This window comes from Pogona vitticeps, chromosome 5 (assembly GCF_051106095.1).
Source record: "Pogona vitticeps strain Pit_001003342236 chromosome 5, PviZW2.1, whole genome shotgun sequence".
In the NCBI taxonomy this organism is placed as follows: Eukaryota; Metazoa; Chordata; class Lepidosauria; order Squamata; family Agamidae; genus Pogona; species Pogona vitticeps.
The window spans coordinates 156552941-156572889 of NC_135787.1; the positions used below are offsets into that span (position 1 = coordinate 156552941).

The 19949-nt window shown below is 40.4% G+C and overlaps 1 protein-coding gene across 2 annotated transcripts; it reads left to right on the top strand.

Annotated features, from left to right (window-relative positions):
• Window positions 1-2622: 2622 nt before the first annotated feature.
• Window positions 2623-18482, top strand: METAP2 (methionyl aminopeptidase 2). Of its 2 annotated transcripts, none has more exons than XM_020815627.3 (11): window positions 2623-2889; window positions 3976-4074; window positions 6914-6979; window positions 8346-8448; window positions 10496-10657; window positions 11198-11379; window positions 11460-11554; window positions 11650-11746; window positions 12778-12881; window positions 16651-16766; window positions 18154-18482. In XM_020815627.3, the coding sequence occupies exons 1-11, from the start codon at window positions 2730-2732 to the stop codon at window positions 18404-18406; spliced, it is 1437 nt and encodes a 478-aa protein (XP_020671286.1). In that variant the 5' UTR covers window positions 2623-2729; the 3' UTR covers window positions 18407-18482. The 2 variants fall into 2 exon arrangements, with proteins under 2 accessions (XP_020671286.1, XP_020671292.1); XM_020815633.3 differs by lacking the exon at window positions 2623-2889 and adding an exon at window positions 3425-3640.
• Window positions 18483-19949: the final 1467 nt, after the last annotated feature.

Genomic DNA, 19949 nt, shown 5'->3' on the forward strand with positions numbered 1-19949 from the left:
TTCCCACCCTGCCTCACCTGAGCTCATGGGCGGTGGACATGCCAGCCCTGCGGTGCCCGTCTCCCGTCACCAAGGGCGTGCTTTCATGGGCGGCATGGCAGCCGCAGCTCCTGGGCAAGCGCAGAGGCGGGGAGGGGGGATGGGCTGCAGACGGCAAGAGCGGAGGGGCGGTGCTGGGAGGGGGTGGTGTAATGTTGGTGTATATAAATTTTTTAGGGGGGGTAAAAGATAAAAAAGTTCCCTGACCCTTGCTCTAGGGCTATGCAGCTGAGAGTTATTTAGCCTTCTATATGCATAATTACATTGCTGTAATTTAGATGTGATCACATGTTAGACGCCTGTATTATCTCCAGTAATAAGACTTCCTTAATCAAGGGATAGGTTTGTAGTCTGAATCTTTTGGGAAGTAATTCCAGAAACAATGGCTAGAATCCTAACAGTGTTTGCATAACTAGCTGTGGCTAATTGACAAGGTGCTCGGGCACATTTTGCTTGTGTTATGAGGCATGTAATGAGGCACATATCTGAGATCCACCCTGGCATCTTATTAACTGCAGCAAGATACACAGACACCAATGGGATTCTGCCCAGTTACCTGGCTGCCCACCACGTTGCTTAAGAGCAGACGTGTTCCTCACAGGATTGCAATGACTTCACTCATACAGAGTTGGTAAAATGTGTACCAACACAGACCACTATGTACCTTACTTAGCAGGTGTTCATGCATCACACAAATGGTCATTATGTTGTTATGTTGTTGTTGTTCAGTCGTTAAGTCATGTCTGACTCATGGAACAGAGCACGCCAGGTCCTCCTGTCTTCCACTGCCTCCCAGAGTTGGGTCAAATTCATGTTGGTAGCTTCAATGACACTGTCCATCCATCTCTTCCTCTGTCGTCCCTTCTCTTCTTGCCTTCACTCTTTCCCAACATCAGGGTCTTTTCCAAGGAGATTTCTCTTCTCATGAAATGGCCAAAGTTTTGAAGCCTCAGCTTCACGATCTGTCCTTCCAGTGAGCACTCAGCGTTGATTTCCTTCAGAATGGATAGGTTTGACCTCCTTGCAGTCCAGGGGACTCTCAAGAGTCTCCTCCAGCACAATTCAAAAGCATCAATTCTTCGGCGTTCAGCTTCCTTTATAGTACAGCTCTCACTTTCATACATCACTACAGTACTGGAAAAACCATAGCTTTGACTATGCAGACCTTTGTCAGCAAGTTGATGTCTCTGCTTGTTAAGATGTTGTCTAGGTTTGTCATCACTTTCCTCCCAAGAAGCAGGAGTCTTTTAATTTTGGGACTGCTGCCACCATCTGCAGTGATCATGGAACCCAAGAAAGTAAAATCTGTCACTGCCTCCATATCTCTTTTATTTGCTATTTGTTGTTGTTGTTTAGTCGTTTAGTCGTGTCTGACTCTTCGTGACCCCATAGACCAGAGCACGCCAGGCCCTCCTGTCTTCCACTGCCTCCCAGAGTTGGGTTAAATTCATGTTGGTCACTTCGATGACACTGTCCAACCATCTCACCCTCTGTCATCCCCTTCTCCTCCTGCCTTCACACTTTCCCAACATCAGGGTCTTTTCCAGGGAGTCTTCTCTTCTCATGAGATGGCCAAAGTATTGGAGCCTCAGCTTCAGGATCTGTCCTTCCAGTGAGCACTCAGCGTTGATTTCCTTTAGAATGGATAAGTTTGTTCTCCTTGCAGTCCAGGGGACTCTCAAGAGCCTCCTCCAACACCACAATTAAAAAGCATCAATTCTTCGGCTTTTTTTTTTCTGGTCATGGGGTTTTCTTGGCAAAGATACTGTACTGGAGTGGCTTGCCGCTGTCTAGTCGGAACTCTCCACTATGACCTGTCCGTCTTGGGTGGCCCTGCACGGCATAGCCCATAGCTTCACTGAGTTACTCAAGCCCCTTCGCCACGACAAGACAGCAATCCATGAAGGGGTTACTGTTATGTTGTTGTCTAGTTGTGTCCGACTCTTCGTGACCCCATGGACCAGAGCACACCAGGCCCTCCACTGCCTCCCAGAGTTGTGTCAAATTCATGTTGGTTGCTTCGATGATGTTATGTACCACCAGGTAATTTCGGATGGTAACTCCAAAATTTGGGCTGTTACACATGCATGTCCTTTTGTGAGATCTGAAGAAGTGTTTTAGCATTGTTGTCCCCCACAGACTTTCCCTTGCTGAGTAGGAATATGAACCCCAATCTTTCAAGTCCTGGTCAAACACTACACCATGCTTTTTGGCTCTCAAGGTGATTCTAGCCAGTAGAAAGCCAAGGACTTGGCTAGCGCTACCCTACATGCAAATCCAATAAACATTAATTCACAAGCAAGTCCACTTGATATCACGTGCGCAGGTATAAAATTGCAGCCTTTGTCTCCGAAGGTGCCACAGGGCAATCCCCTGGAAGAGCCTTGTTAAAACAGAACCACCAGATACGTCCAGTTGCGTAGCCCTCTAGACCCGCAGCTGACAAGCTCAGCTTCACCCGCGCGCGCCGGTTCTCCCCGGGTTCCTCGGCCCTTCTCCACCCCTCCCATTCACCCGCGCCCGCCCCTCCCGCTCCATGAGGGCGAGTCCTCCAGGTTTCCCGGCGTGCCTCTGCGCTGCGCCATAGAGTTGCCGGCGCTGGAGCGGCGCTCTTGCTGCTTCTGTTCCTTTCTCGCCGGGGCTGTCGGTGGCATTCGTGGGAGCGGCGGCTGTCGTGTGCGCGCTGCAACATGGCGGGCACGGAGCAAGGGGGCAGCCCGGAGGAGAAGCACCTGAACGGGGAGCTGCTTTTGGATACCGACGAGAGAGAAGGCGCGGTGGGCCCCGGCGCCGAGGAAGGAGCCAAGAAGAAGCGCAAGAAGAAGAAGAAGAGCAAAAGCACCGTCGCGGGTACGAAGCAAGGTGGAGGGAGCGGAGCGGAGCGGGGGAGGCCGCAGCGGAGGGCGGGCAAGGCCGGAGCAGCCGCGGCAGCAACTTCGGGAGAAGAAGAAGAAGCGGGCGGGTGCGCAGCCTCGGGCTAGAACCGGAGAGGGACGGAGCTGGAGGCGCTGACCGGGGCAGGCGAGCCGAAGGGACTTGCAAGGAAAGACGTTTGGGGTTGGGGGCCCCGCGGTGGTCGGGCTGCTGTGTTTGTGGGGGAGGTTGTCGTCTGAAGGGCTTGGAAAAGGGGGCTGGGGGCCCCGGGGGGAAGAGGAAGGAGGAGAGTATTGGAGGCGTCGGCGGTTAAGATGCCGGGTGTCATGCCGGCCTGAATGCTTCTGGCGATCGGTCGTCGTAATAGGTGGCCGAAGATGGATAAACTAGAGCGCGGGCTGCGTTCAAGAGGCGCTCCTTGTGAGCAAGAGCTCACCTCAGCGAGCGTGGGCGGGCGGGATTGTTGCTGAAGGGTTATCGGGGAAACGGGGCCAGGGTTGGTGCAATCCGCCTTTGGGGCACTGGGTGGGGAAGATAAAGCACTCCCTGCAACGCTGTTGCCCTGGGATTGTACCAAGAGGAGAATAACACAGGACATTGCCATCTGAGGAGAAGGAGGATCTCGAGTATGGCGAATTGACTGTTATACACATTGACTGTACTGTCGAAGATATTTCAGAATAGGTGCTTGACCTCTCTGGAAGAGAGGAAAAACATGAGAGCAGGGGTGAGTTCAAAAGAAATGGTTGCTGCTTGGTTTTCCCCAGACACTGGGGACAATACTAAAGATGGGTTTGTGGTAATCAGAAAGACTTAAATTGACTGTAGAAGCAAACTGTGGAAAGGTCCTTCTTTCAGTAGAAGGGCCACTTGTCTTGAGGGTGAGGGAGAAATGTTATTAAAGGCAATATTTCAAAGAAGTTCATAATTTATCTATAGTGCTAGTATGAGGAAAGTTAAGTGTTACAGTTCTGAGAAGATGCATTCCATGCTGAAAACCTCATACTGTATCTTCATCAGGTTTTTGTATCTGTTTTTTAACGCCCACTTCTTTGTAAACAGGACAAGAAACAGAAAGAGATGAGACAACTCTTGATGAAGTAACAAAACAGATGGATAAACAAACACTGGAGGAAAAGGACAAAGATGAGGATGATGAAGGCAAGTATAATTTATAATTCTATGTGGTATATAAGAATACTTCTGGAGAACATTAGGAGATTACTGAAATTATAATTCCTGCTGAAGCAGATTTACATGGGTAATTTGTTCACTGCTTTCAAAACATTGCAGTAATATTGCAATCTTGGAAGTAGCCAAGAAGTATTTATTGCATATGAGACCTGTGTGTATAAGACACGTTACTTTAGGTAGCACCTAGTGTAAAATTTATATTTCAATAACTTTGTCTTAGAGTTCTAAGACAGAGAACATCTAAAACATTACAAAACATTTTGGTTGAAAACTTGGAATGCAGGCAATATTTTACTGCCCTGCAACAGACATTGATGATATTGTTTGGTTTTGGAACAGAACAGCACATGAACCAGGAGTAGGGAACCCAGGCTCTCCGTATAAATTTGGACTACAACTCCCATCAACTCTAGTTAGCTTGGCCAGTGCTTAAGTATGGAAGCCACAGGTACCATGCACTTGTGCTATTCTAAAAACAATATACAGTACTAGCAACTGTAGTTTAACAAAACAAGAAGTAGCAGCAGCAGTTCTAATTTCCCACCTCCTCTCATGTCACTGCAAGGTTTGACGCAGCTTTTAAAATTTGCCTTGTGGTTAATCTTAATTATTGTTCATGGAAACAAGCTGTTTTTATGGTTTGGATTTTGTTGTTTCATTAAGCACAGATTAGTTTGGGCATAGTACTAGATTGTGATTAATCTAAATGGAGGTATCTTTGCACCTATACAGTATTTGAAGAATAAATGAGCATGTGAGCCTGATGCATCTTGCACCTGCTTTCAGTAGTGACATCCAGATGCAATCATTGGGTGATTCCCCCCTTAGAGTTGAAATTAATAATTTGATTCCAGACTAAAAGCTGTACAAAACAGACACACTGAAATCTGTACAGCTTAGCTTAGTTGTGACTAATTTGTGCCTTTGTTATCAGTTAGGTCTGGCTGATTTTGGATCCAAGCCTAGTATTTTCTCCCTTGTTTATTCTCTGCTGAATTGAATTTTTCATAACTTCAACTTCCTGTAATTCAAGAGAAACTGTGAATGTTACAACTGCTAAGTGATGGTGCCAAAGTGATAGAAGAAACTAAAAACAGTGTCAGAAGTTACTGTTAGAATTAAGAAGTGCTTTGAAGGTTAGTCGAACAATCTGACTTTAGTAGTGTCTGGGTAGTTACAATAGCAGAATTTTTGTATTTCTCCACTCAAGAGAATCCTTATTATCGCACCCTGTTTTACAATAATGATGATGATGTGCTGTCAAGTCATTTCTGACTTACAGCAACCCTTTTCAGGGTTTTCCAGGTAAAGAATATTCAGGAGTGGTTCACCATTCCCTTCTTCTGTGGCCATCCTGGGACTGTGCCACTTGCTCACATAGGCTAGCTATACTTAGAGGAGATACAGTGGGGAATCAAACTTCCAACCTCTGGTTCTGCTGCCAGATAGCTAAACCACTGAGCTATCCAGATGGCTTCTGTTCTGCAATAGAAAGCAGCTCTTTCATAATTATCGGTTAGAATGTTACTTGGAACCATGTTCCATTCTGCTCAGTGGGAATTCCCAATAAATGTGCCTAAGTCAGAAAGTGTCTTTATAGTCCAGATAGGAAGGATACAGCAGTATTCAAGGATGTGGCAACCCAGAGAGTTTGGCTTGTTGATTGGCAACTTTACCAGTAATACTGCAGAAAAAAACTATATAGCAGCAGCTAAAGAACTGAATGTTGCCAGCGTCTGCAGTGGTTAAATTTGGGGAACTGGAAAGTATTCCAGATCTTTGGATGAATGAATTGTATGCCAGAGTTTTTTTTTCTGATGTAGTGTAAATGGATTAAGTACAGATCAAGGGCAAGGGAAATGTGATGCAGTTTTAATTCACTAAAACGAGAACAGTGTTAAAAGCCTTTGACCGTTTAAAGAGCAAATATTTCTTTGTTTCCAAATCTGTGGGGACAAATAGCACTTTTAAAAATAATCTAGAACTTTCTTTAACACATTTTGCAGTCTTTAATGTCTTAATTGCTACATTTTCCCAATTAAATCTAAAACATATCCCTATTTTCTAATTTTAATGAAACACATATTAAAATACTGTTTCCTTTTTTGAAAACTTTAATTGGTTTAAAATTCAGAATGATAAACAATAAAAGGTGTGTATACGTCAGTAACCAAAACATGGTAGTTGACTCACAAAATCTGACTCCAGCTTCAATCATTTGACACTCTGCTCTCTTTTTATGATGTCTTTTCACTTCACCATGGAACTGTAAAAAGAAAGGATACGTTTTAGGCAGCAGCCCTGCCTGGTCTTTCTTAAGTGCCGTAAGGTTTTCATAAGGGAGAAGCAAGCATGTGGCCTTGCATCTTGAACTGTATTTGACTGGCCTTTGCAGAGCCATGACTAATATTCATTCCTTAATCATCACACCTTGAACACAGTCTCTATAAGCATATTTCTCTGCTATATAGAGACAGTTTCTGCACAAAACAGGGAAGAGGGCGCAATAACTTACAGCTTTATTTGCATCACAGTGTAGTGTTATCTAGTATCATGACATCAGAATTCATGCTAAAAGTTTGCTATATCTTTATCATTAAGTCAGCTAGGACGCTGCACAGATATGTCAGTGTGCAGTTTGGTTGCGTGTAGTTCATTTGCTTTGATGTAGACTTGGCTGTTGCCTTTGATCAAATATATTCTAACTGATTTTCCTCTTACAGCTCTGGAATAATGCTTAGCTGTCAGTGTGTTTATTTTCTGAGTTATTGCTATCTGTTACTGCTTATAAATTTGTTTTCTGTAGATGGTGAAGGTGAAGGTGATGGAGCAGCAGGGAAGAAAAAGAAGAAGAAGAAAAAGAAGAAAGGACGTAGGTGTTTGGTTGCATGGATATATTTTGACCAAATTTCTATTTTTACCATATATTTGAAGCTTATGCATGGTGTTATCTTTTACTTAGTATAGCTGTATGGTAACATCCATCTAACTCGATATGTGCTACTGACTGGAAGTGGCTGTCCTCTGGGAAATTTTCTTCCAACTCTGTCACCTCAATTGTTTGCAGAGGTTAACTTGTGTGAACAGAGTATCTGCACAGCTCTGCACTGCTGATTTTCTGCCTCTTTCCTTTAAATTTAAGCATGCTTACATGTGCACTTCAATAAGAGGTAGCAGGGTGAGAAGCTTAACTAATGTCTGCTCATCAAAATAATATAGATATCTGTCAAAGAGGCAATGATTACAGTTCTAATTGAGGTGCTGTGCCAGAAAGATGGCAAAGTTTTAGCTCGGGAACATTGGCTGGATTCACTCTGTTCACTCTTCTGTCATACAAGGACTGCTTTCTGAGAGGGGACATAGATTGTGGGTCCAGTGCACTGAGCAGGGTGTTCTTCATCTTGCTCATGATAAAGCATCAAGATAACTGACAGCTGTGGAAGGTTTTCTTGTACTCTTGAATGCAACTTGCACTAATATTGAAACCCTATCTCCAAGATTTTCAAACTGAAAATAGGGATACTGTCATATTTTAAGAATTCTTGCTTGACTGGTACACCACTTGCAAGGTTTTTTTCCTGTCTGCTGGTATTTATTATTATTTCTATCAATTTATTATAAAATGTGTATTCAACTTATTTTCTAGCCATACTTCTTTGTTTTAATATTTGTTATATTCGTTTTTATTATAAGATTCTTTGGAAAGAAAGGCGGGGTAGAAATCAGGAGCTGTCTGGTACTGGTTTCTTCTGCAGAGTGTTTGTAGACAACCATAAGATGTTTTCTCTTCCCAACTTTAAAATGAAATACAAGGATGTTTAATTGTGTAAATGGTAATAATCCTCACTTATTTAAATTAGACTATCCTGACGGAGAACTAAAGTTGAAAGAATTCTAGTGCACGTGTGCACCCAGTTTTAATTTTAAGAGACAACAGGTTTAATGGTTTCCCTCAGATGAGGTATTTGAATGTACTGTACAAAGTATTTTGGTAAATAGAAGCATTCTTTGTATGCAGTTTTTGTGGTTATTTTTAAGAAACTGATAAGTGATATGTGCAAGTGAAACCTTTTGGCTGAGACTGAATCAGACCTGCTCTTTTGGCAACTGTAGAAGGCACTAGTGAGAATTGGCTAGGTTATTTGAGGATATCCAGTTATAGTTTCTGTTTTGGATGTGAGCCCAAGCAGAAGCCAACATTTTGAATGTAATATTAAAATTATACATTTCACCAACAGCTAAAGTCCAGACAGATCCACCATCTATTCCAATATGTGATTTGTTTCCCAGTGGGGTATTTCCAAAAGGTGAAGAGTGTGAGTATCCACCAACACAAGATGGGTAGGTATCTTGTTGTAAGTGTAAAGTTCTAAAATGTAAGGGGCAATATATTGATAGTATGTATTGATAGGAAATTATTGTGTGCATTTTGTATGCAAAAGCTGTTTGGTACCTTGCCTGTAAACTAGTGAAAAATGACACTGTGCTAACATGTTTTATACCTCAGAATTTAGTTCTAATTATAAATAGTAATATAAGAAGTGAATTCTGTGTGTTTATCTATTTTCCATGCTTCCATTACATGTGTAGTGAAATTATTGAAGCATGAAAGCAATAATGGCATCTGTTCATGTGTTTGACATATTTGCAAAACAGATTTGAAGTTTTTTTGTCCATCAAAACTGTGTGCTAAAATATAAAAAGAAGGTAGGTTGGCGGCTGACACCATTGTGGTCTGCTCTGTGCCTGCAGTGAGTAATTAGAGGCAAAGTGGATTGAATCTTTTTGGAATCCAAAAGCTCTCAAATGCCCCTATATGAACTAGTCCCTGAGAATGGTGTTATTTTTTTTTGTTTGTTTGTTTGAATTCAGTATGAATGAAGACGTTACGATCCAGCTCATTATATGCTATGCTGATGTTGTTTTTGGACAGAGGCTTTTTCATAGGAAATGTGTGAAAATGATTTTTCTCACTTTAATGTGTAAGTGATATAAAATATTCACCAGTTCATAACCGCAAGCATCCAACCAATTTAATGTTGCCAATAGAGTAAACTAAGTATCTGCTGTATCCCCAAAAGGGTATACAGAAAGGGACTGTCCTCTTCTGAACCTTTTAGGAGGCATTCCAACCTGTCCCATCCCTTGGTCTGTGATGTTATCTATGTGTTTTAGGATCTCCCTTTAAAAATTGCATGAATTGAGTAGATGTGTGTACAAATGGCATGACCTGGGGTGGAGCTATGCATTGTCACTCATTTTGGAAATTTTAAACATGAATCATTTTGAGAATTTGCACAGTAAGTCAAATCATGTAAAGTAGCAGTGGAAAAGTGCCACTAATTCATGAAGTGTTAACTGAGTGACACACATCTTCTCTCAAGTATGGGATCCAGTTGCCTTCAAAGTTTTGTTTGCATTCAGATCAAGAACGAAAGAATGAATTCTACCTTTTATTGCAAACTTCTCCATTCCTTGGATTCTGCATAGGTAAAGCTCTAGTCTCTAAGGTCTTTTGACTCCCCTTATCCAACAGGTGCTAAATGGCTGGATGGGGGAAAGGCAGATCCTAGCATCTCACTTGTGTAACCTTTCTACTCCCAAGCCCATTCAACAGTCATCCTTCTGCAATCACACAGTCAGCTCCAATAGTGCAGTAGTGGCCCAAATCCTATTAGTTACACCCACTCACATAGTGTAAATCTCAGTGGTGAATTGCTACAAGCTAGAAACTCAGTGTTGTCATTTCCTGTTGTATATCAGATTGCATGACTTAGTCGATAAATAGCAAACTCTTATGCATACTTCTTCACTTGCAGCAATCAGCTGCCAAGATTACACTGATTGTGTTATGCCATTTTAAAAGTATCAATAGAATTTTAGACAGTATTTTAGTAAATTTAAATGAACTAAAATGAATAATGGAAAAAGGAAGAATTTTGAAGAATACACAAATGCTGTCTAAACAGCAACACAAATCTCTCTCATGTTGACAGAGTGGCTGTAAGGGGATACACATGCACATGTGTGTACTGTGCAGTGACTTTGGATTTGGTAGGGTTCAGCTGTCACTTGCCTTCTCCTTTGGTGCCAGCAATTCAACCTACTGCATTATTTTTGATTTCCCATACTTTCAGTTCAAATCTTTGACCATGTTTTTAATCATATGAATGCCAAATGAAATATGAAGCATCCCTTGCATTGTCCCTTTGCTCTGATGATGAACAGGAGCACTTTGCTCCTCCCTGTAGTTGCCCCCAAATCAAACATACACCCTTGATTTGATCTGCTTTTGCATATTTGTCTGAAGACTATGCCTAATGTAAATGCAACATTTCCCATTGTTTCATCTTTAGTCCCTCAGTTTCTTTATATTTCAACCTTAAAGGAGAACTGCTGCTTGGAGAACTACAAGTGATGAAAAGAGAGCCCTAGATCAAGCAAGTGAAGAGATCTGGAATGATTTCAGAGAGGCTGCTGAAGCACATAGACAAGTGAGGAAATACGTTATGAGCTGGATCAAACCAGGAATGACCATGATAGAAATCTGGTGAGAAGAAATGCTACAGGAATCTTATTCTTTATGATAAATTAAATGATGACTGCATAAGAATTGAGTTCTTTATGGGTTTAATTGAATGTGCAGGGTATATTTTTGTTTATAATAGACATAGTGTCTCATTGTTATCAATCTAACCTCCACTAGTTCTCATACACCATTGGTAGTGCCTGCAGAATTATCAGGCTTCAGCAGTTGTTTAGTTCTAACTCAAGCTTCTATAAATACCAGTGTTTTGCATAATTGCTTCTAAGGCAATGAGATTAGGGGACAAGTGGCTATCATAGTGTTGTTCAAAACTGTTTAATGTATGTTGTGATGTAAAAGGAAGAAGAAAGTTGGTAGACACCCTCAGCTTTTATGTTCCTTGGAGCAGCAAATACTAGTTTCATACCAGAAGAATATCTGCTGTAGTGTAGGGCACAAAAAAACCCAGATTATTTTAAGTTTCTCAAAGGTGGTTTCAAGGTAGCTAAATAAAACTGTTGGAAAACAAATCCTTTCATGTAACAGAGACATTTGCTTTCTTAGTGAAAAATTAGAAGACTGTTCACGGAAGTTGATAAAAGAGAATGGCTTAAATGCTGGGCTTGCATTTCCCACGGGGTGTTCTCTGAATAACTGTGCAGCCCACTATACCCCCAATGCTGGCGATCCAACTGTATTACAGTATGATGATATCTGCAAGATAGATTTTGGAACACATGTCAGTGGTGAGTTTTCTCTTGCTTATTAAGCATTAAGATCAGCTAGTTGAAGGCAGATGATTTTACTAATTTGTATTTAATTTCAGGTCGTATCATTGACTGTGCTTTTACTGTCACATTCAATCCAAAATATGACAGGCTCTTACAAGCTGTAAAAGATGCAACAAATACTGGAATAAAGGTATATTCACAGAGGAAAATGTAGTTTTAGTTTTTTTCTACATAATTTGTGGGAACTAATTTATTTTCTTCAATCTGTCTTGTATATACGTTTAGTGTGCTGGAATAGATGTTCGTCTTTGTGATGTTGGGGAGGCTATCCAAGAAGTCATGGAATCTTATGAAGTTGAAATTGATGGCAAAACATACCAAGGTATTTTTTTCTAGTACAGTGTTTCTTCCATAGTGTAAGAGGGTCTACATGTACATGTTAAATGTACACACACACACCATTTCTGCATTGCTGGTTATAGTTGTGTTGCAGATGGAAAGTATTCTGAGATATTTAGATGGTCAAAGTGCTCTGGGGCCAAAATCTAATAAGGTAATTTTGGTAGAATAAGGATTTCCTACTATTCTGCCACCTTTTGAAGCCAAGCAAAAGAAAAGAAAAAACCTGCTGCAGAGAGATTCCCAGCCTTTGATAACAGGTTTTTCAGTTGCCTGGTGGGCTAAGGGGGGCGGGATTGTCAATCCTGGTGGAGAGCAGCAGAAATTGTATCTTTAGATTCTGGCCTTGCATTAGAGCACATAGTATATCCAAAGATTTTTGGGGTTCTGCCAGCCACTTCCTCCTAATGGTGCTGTTTAAAAACAATTTCCCTTCCATTGCAAGCAGTGATGAGGAAATTAGACATACCAACCTCAGGTCTAGTGTAACTTTTCCCCTGTGTTGCTCGCAAGGTCAGGGATTGGGAGGATGTTGGATTTTGTAGATACCGAGACTGTCCTGCTCCAATAGTGTTGCTCCCTCACTCCTTCCACCTGCCAGTATTGGAGACAGAAAAGCCATAAATCTTTCCAAGGGTAGAGAAAGATTACCGCTCTTGCACCATCCTCGAAGAAGGAGATCTGACATTCCCTATGACCCTTGTAAGATTACACAGTTTTTTAAAGATATCTTGGCTTTTGTATATAGCAGTTTTTGAATAACTGTGGCCCTCCAGATGTTCTTGGACTTCAACTCCCAGAAGCCTTCACCACCACCTCTGCTGGCCAGGATTTCTGGGAGTTGAAGGCCAAGAACATCTGGAGGGCCACAGTTCGACACCACTGCCTAGATCATAAAAGCTAAGGATAAGATTTGTTTTAAAAAATTAAGGTTTACTATAATAAGGTTACCTGTTTCAGTTACTTGTTTTATATTATATTTCTCATAGTATTTTATTTTATTTTCTGTAACAGTGAAGCCCATTCGCAATTTGAATGGACACTCTATTGGACCATATAGGATACATGCAGGCAAAACTGTTCCCATTGTGAAAGGAGGAGAAGCAACAAGAATGGAAGTAAGCAAGTGGTTGTTAGCGTCTTGTCTTATATGATATTATAGTGTGTATTATAGTGTGTTTGATGTCCATTGAACATAATAACGTTTAGGATTAAAATGCCAAGCACTGCATTGATCCAAAGCTTTTGGGTCAGTATTACTTTGAGAGAAAAGAAAGCTTATGGTCTGTAGTCAGATTGTTTGAATCCACAGTGATATAGTTGCTGTTCACAGTGAAGTGTTGCCAATTTGCATGCATTATTCATAAATGGCGTTACTTATATTTAAAAGGGTAATGATTTGCGTACTGCAGAGATGGGAAAAGTTGTCTTTTTGGACTCCTTCTCCTTGCGTATATCAGTTCCACCCAGCAGCATAGTGAATCCAAAAATATAATGGTTTTCATCTCTAATATACCTTTGTAAGTATTAGAGAAAAATGGTTAGTTTGCTCAAACAACTTGTTTCTTTCCCACTTTATATATGTATAAAATAAGATATTTTGGAAGAACTTCTTTAAAAAATTAAAAACCAAATAAACACATGAGGCAAAATCTTCAATTAGGATAAAAAAATCTTGTTGGTTGAGATGTAAAAGGAATATGGATCTTCTGCTTGCCTGATTCTCACAATTAATGTGATATCTTTTTAATGATGGAAAGGTTTTCTACAGATCAAGTAGAAATTATAGTGAGCTTGTTGATTAAATTTTTTATTTTTTTGTTTGTTGATTCATCATCAGGAGAGAAGTACCACCTCCATTTACAAATTTATTGAAAAACTAGCAGAAGTCTTAACAGCTTCTAAATGTGATAGTAATATCTGTCTTTCCAGAAATGGTCCAGAATTCATAGAACAAGTGGTCCATTACTTCCACTCAGAGTGAATTGCGAAGGGGTTGCAGGACAGCTGAGGATATTCCCTTGTCCTTGCACTTGTCCTGATTTTTTTGTCTGATAATTGAGATATGGCCATTTTGACTAGTTAAGATTGTTTATCAAATACTCACAAGGTCCTGGTCTAGGAATAAATAAAATATTTGCCATATTTTATAATATAGTGCTAGTGTGGTATACTAATTATTCTCTTAAAATGTACTAGTGCTCAGCAGTCTGGTCTAAGGCCTGATTTTCATATGGAGTTGGTTTGGACAATGTTAGTTGTAAGTTATAGCACTGCTTTAAATTTAAAATATAAGTTACATTTGATCTATCATTTGAGTGACCTACTATAACCTCAAACAATTCTAAGGGGATCTGCGAGAAAAAAATTGTTGAGTGATTAACAGGAGGGGAATAGATTCACTGTGTATTTGATGTGGAAGCTGTGTATAAATCAGTTACATATTGAATATCATGCATTTTGAGAGGGGAAACTGTTAGTTTATGGCTGAAAAAGAACAACAGATACATTGTCATTTTTATACTGTGGTGCCTCGACTTACGAACTTAATCCATTCCAGAAGATGGTCATAAGTCGAAATGGTCGTAAGTCAAAGCAGCATTTCCCATTGAAATGCATTGAAACCCAATTAATCCGTTCTGGCTGTTTTTTGCTTGTATCTCAAGGCACCGGTTGCAACTCGTAGCATTCATTCCCGTAGGACAGACCTGGGCAAAATGTGGCCCGCGGACAGTTTTGAACATCAAAACCATTTATAGCTTTTTGTCTAAAGTTGATCAGTTGCTTATCTTTAACATACTGCAAAAAACCTCTTTAGTATTTGTGAAGATTAACAAGTTTAAAATAAAAACAATCATAACATCACTGTTTCATTTTATTTTTAAGTAAAGTTGGTTTGGCCCCCACAGTTCAGATTTTTTCATGTGCCCCCCCTAAAGAAATTAATTGCCCACCCCTTCCATAGGAACTAATGCAAAAGTGGTTAATCCATCCTCTACCACTAGGGGGAGAATTTTTCTTATTTTAACCCAGACCTGGGCAAAGTGCGGCCAGAGGGCCAGATACAGCCCGCAAGCCGCTCTTGTCCAGCCCACGGACAGTTTTGAACATCAAAACCATTTATAGCTTTTTGTCTAAAGCTGATCAGCTGCTTATCTTTAACAAACCGCAAAAATCTCTTTAGTATTTTTGAAGATTAACAAGTTTAAAATAAAAACAATCATAACATCACTGTTTCATTTTATTTTTAAGTAAAATTGGTTCGGCCCCCGAACACAGTTCAGATTTTTCATGTGCCCCCACTATAGAAATTAATTGCCTACCTCTGTTTTAACCTAAGATGACCTAGGTTAAAAAAAGGGCAGGGAAGGAAGGAGGGAAGGAACAATGGGGAAAAGAGGAAACAAAAAAGGTCATCGCTGGGGTACACAGTCCCCTCAGACAAATGTTTGTGCTGTTAAGCACAAAAAGAGAGAAGATAGTGTCATGAGTTCAGTTGAAGAAGATCTGGAATCTGAGGGCTTAATTACAGCTGAGGAAAATGCTGGGCAATCAGAATCGCAGACAGCTGAATCATCACCAGATTCTCCTCCCCCAGTAGCCAGAGTGAGGGATAAGTTTCAGCAAGGACTCATGACAACGAAGGTCCAAGGCTCGCATGAATGCTTCCCATAGGAACACCAGGTCGACCAGACCTGAGTTTTAGCAGGATGAAGTATTTAGATGACTGCTGCTGCTATAAAATCTACACCCAGAGGCTTGGAAGCTTATGGAAGCAACAAGTCAGCACCCTGGCTTGCATTCATGCTCCTGCTTATCTTGGACCTTGTTTTCTGGACCCTTGGCTTTGGACTCTGACTTCTGACTACGGTTTGTATTTTGGCTTTGGCATTTTGGTATCTGTTTTGCATTATCTGGACTTCTGATATTGGACTGGCTTATTGGACTTTTGCCTGTTGAAACCCCCAGGAATGCGACATGTAGAGAGAGAGAGAGAGAGAGAGAGAGAGAGAAGACAATTGGGGGTGGGGGAGAGAGACTTAAGTCTAAACCACATTTTATGCCATTCTAGCAACCAGAGCCCTTCAGAGAAATTTTTCTGATTTTAAAACAAAAAGACTTTGGAGTCACATTTTAAACCCACACATTTTAAAACAAAAGAAAAGTCACAGTACACAAACCCTAGGAGCCACAGAATGCAAAAATCAATCAGTCAATCAATCCAGCAACCATTATTCCAGCAAACAGATCTCTCAATCTAATTTTACATTGTAAAATTACAGTCTTCTTTTCACATTTAATTTTAATTTAATATTACAGTCTAATTTTCATTTTAAACCCACACTACAAGACCCATCAGATCACAGAAACATAACCCCCCCCACCTAGCCCAAACCCATGCTGCAAAAACCCTGTACAGTACATACAGTACTCACTCAGAACAGGCACTCTCTGTTTTAAAAAAGAAAGTTAAAAATCCAAAAAGCAATTTTTAAAAAAGCAAAAAAAGTACAGTACAGTACCAGGCAGGCTGAAGTCTCTCTCCGTACCCACACTCTCTAACTGCTGGGGCGAATGAGGTACAGAGAAGCAGTCTCTTTGCTGACCAACAGTTAACTGAAAGCAGTTCAAATTTCCCACTCCCCCCCCTCTGTGTTTTGTTTTGGTTTTTTTGGTTGTAAGTCAAAGCTCCAGTTGCAGGTCAAAGCAAAATTTTGCGACCGGAGCTGTTCGTAACTCAAAATGGTCGTAAGTCGGGACGTTCGTAAGTTGAGGCACCACTATATTTAGGTGGTTACATTTGCTGAGACCGCACTGTCAAATTAAATATAAATCAGACTAATTCCATTTATAGTATGTTTTGTATTTGAATCTATTTCTTTATAGGAAGGAGAAGTATATGCTATAGAAACCTTCGGCAGCACAGGAAAAGGTGTTGTTCATGATGATATGGAATGTTCTCATTACATGAAGAACTTTGATGTTGGACATGTGCCAATAAGGTTAGCACTGCTTTTATTTACAAAAAGCTCAAATGTTGCTTTAGGTGTATCAGTAGTATGGGGAAAATTGTGTCCAGTATGAAAGAAAAAAGGAAGAATGATGAGTAGTATATCTGTGAAGAATCTCAGTCATCCAGGTGAGGTTATCTGGAGGTTGAGTCAGGGCTATATGTATATGAATATGAATATCCCCACACAGGTGGCGATAACGAGAGACCGGATGGTCCACTCACCAATCCATCGTGGACATGGACCATGCGATTCTAGCAATGGATCCACAGCACGCAATCCACTTGCCAGTCTTCGACCTTGCAGTGAGGCTTGTCCTTCCGCCTCCCGCCAGGAGTGGTGAGTGGATCCGCACGCTGCGGATCCATTGGTAGAACTGTGCGGTCCGCATCCATGGTGGATAGGTGAGTGGACTGTTCGGCCCCATGGGACTGGACCCTTGTTAATGCCACCTGTGGGGGGTATTTGTATATGAATACAAATACTGTACCCCTATTTCTAGTCATGGCAACTGGACTTCAACCTAGTAAGAAGTTCAGTTGCCATGACTTAACTTCCAGATAATGGTGAGTAGTGTTTCTCTGAAACACAGTTTAAGTGCATTTTTGAAACAAAGCCATAACACTTTTAAAGTTGTTTATCCAGCTACTTCTTAAATATGAGTGGACAGGAAGCACATTGACAGGTGCCTAACAGCAGTTATGAGAAACAGTATTAAATGATTGTGCTTTAAATATAGTGATCTAGTTTTAGTAAGAGGAATCATGCTTTATGATCAGCTAAACAATAAGATTAAGGTAAAGAAGCAGCAGTGGAGAATTGGGTATTTCATCATACTCTCTTGCTTTTACTGGAAATAGAATAGAATTTTATTACATTAACAGGAGTGGAAAGAAAATGGTTTGTCCATTCCATGACCAGAAACTTGGGGACAGTGGAAAGTGTGGATCTGTGTATCTAACACAACATGGCAGATTTATGCCATGTTAATTACTGGGATTTATGCCATGATATGACTGGGATGTGTATTTTGGTGAAGCACTTGGAATTCTTTGCTTTGTGTTTCAAGAGAAGACTAGAACTCTGTAGCAGAGAATTCTGTTACCCAATCACACTGCAAATCTCAGATTCTGCAAGGTACAGCTGTGACAGTTAATAGCAGTATACTGCTATAACTGTAAAGTCAAACAATGTGTTGAAGCTACAATAAGCTCACTTACAAGGGAGCAACTTCCATTGAATGCAGTGGGAGTTACTTCTGAGTAAATATGAATAAGATTGCAGAGTAGATTGTAAGCTGACAGCTGAATTTTTCAGAAGAAAATATTCTGATTCACCAGCCTCTCTTCACACTCATTCAACAAATTATTTCTTCTAGGCTTCCAAGGGCAAAACACTTGCTGAATGTTATCAATGAAAACTTTGGCACACTTGCCTTCTGCCGTAGATGGTTAGATCGTCTAGGAGAAAGTAAATACCTAATGGCTTTGAAGAACCTATGTGACTTGGGTATAGTGGATCCATACCCTCCCCTCTGTGATATTAAAGGCTCATATACAGCACAGTTTGAGCACACCATATTGCTGCGTCCAACATGCAAAGAAGTTGTCAGCAGAGGAGATGACTATTAAAGCTTCAGAGCCGTTACCTCACCTATGTACTTTGTTGGAATACATTATGCCAGAATAAATTTGCAATCTGTTTTAACTGTGGACCCAATGTGATAAGTTTCCACGTTTGGAAGAGAGGAATTTAAGGCAAGTTCTTTAATATAACTAAACAAGAAAAAACAGCTTTTGGGGCCTCTACAATATTTCAGGTTACATGCATATTTTTCTTCTGTGGGAAAAGCGCAATTTTTAGTTTGGAATGAGTTATACATATTGTGTGAAATATTTCTGACAAGGCTTTCCAAATATTTATAATATCGTATTCTTACTTGAATGCTTTGAATGACTTTACCTAATTTCTGCACCTAAGTTGTCTCCAGTATTGCCTTTTAAACTTCCTGAAATCCATTTTGTAAAATAATAATAATAAAGACAGATTTTCAGATCTAAAACTTCACATAGCTTAAATGGTAGTTCTAGGAAGCAGTTCCCTGGAAGAATTGTCCAGGTCAGTCTTGCCTTTAAGATTACTGTATCTGTTTACACTGGAAGATTTGTTTACTCTTTTCTTCCTACAGAGCTGGGATGAAGAATGTGCTGTTCTGGTGCACATTGGCCATGCTGCCTATCAGTTCCAATCCAACAGCATGACAGCCATATGGTCCCTGCTGCTTCTCTTTACCAAAGCTTGGCTTGTTTTATGAGATTACCCAACTCTCTCAAATGCATCATCTTCTTATATTACACTGTAACCTGGAATTCACACTCCCTTTCGATAAGTAGGGAGTTAATGGTTTTAATGTCCAAATATTGCTGCCATTCATTTGTGATAAGCCTACTAACTAGAATCAATAACTTACCATTAAACCATTGGTTATGATGGTCTGATTTAAATCACAATGTAAGTCTGTAAGTATTCTAGTTTCATTAGGAATTAATTCTAATAAAGCTTGACCCATTCAGAGGTCTTTACAGTAGCACTAAGGTTAACTAAATGAAATACAAGTCCCTCATTGTTCTTTGTAGAGTTGTCAGTCTTTCTATTCTTTGGCTACTTTATTGAGGTATTGTGTTCTTTTGGAATGATTCTGCTGCCTTACCTGCAATAATACCTAGATCACAACCTACAAGGTGCAGCAGCATGAGCCACTTTGACCATGACAAGTTTTCATTACACCCCACCACTTGCTTTGTGCATCTGCAAGATAGCTTTGTTAATAACTTCTTGGTTTAATCTTGCAGTCTAGATAAAACATCCTTCTTAAATCTAGGTCATCTATTGACATTAGATGAGCACTGAAGAGCACCTAAGCTAGTAAGGATTTACTGTTTTTTCAAACATACAATCCATTGGAAGAGAAAAGCAGTAAAAAATTGTAAACAAACCAGTCCATAGTCACCATGCTGCTTCAATAGCACTGACTATGCTATAGATGCCTAGTTGGCCTTGAAGAGAATTATGGTCATAATGAAACAAACTGACTGGAAATTTGGACAGTCTCTTCAATGCAGAATTATACAAGAGAAGCATTTAATAAAGCCTGTCAGTATGAAGACAATGGGA

Excerpts from the sequence above, each read along its gene's own strand:
- METAP2 (XM_020815627.3), top strand. The coding sequence starts at position 2,730 with ATGGCGGGCACGGAGCAAGGGGGCAGCCCGGAGGAGAAGCACCTGAAC. Across the intron at positions 2,890-3,975 it reads GAGCAAAAGCACCGTCGCGG|GACAAGAAACAGAAAGAGAT; the intron begins GTACGAAGCAAG and ends CTTTGTAAACAG. Across the intron at positions 11,555-11,649 it reads CAACAAATACTGGAATAAAG|TGTGCTGGAATAGATGTTCG; the intron begins GTATATTCACAG and ends ATATACGTTTAG.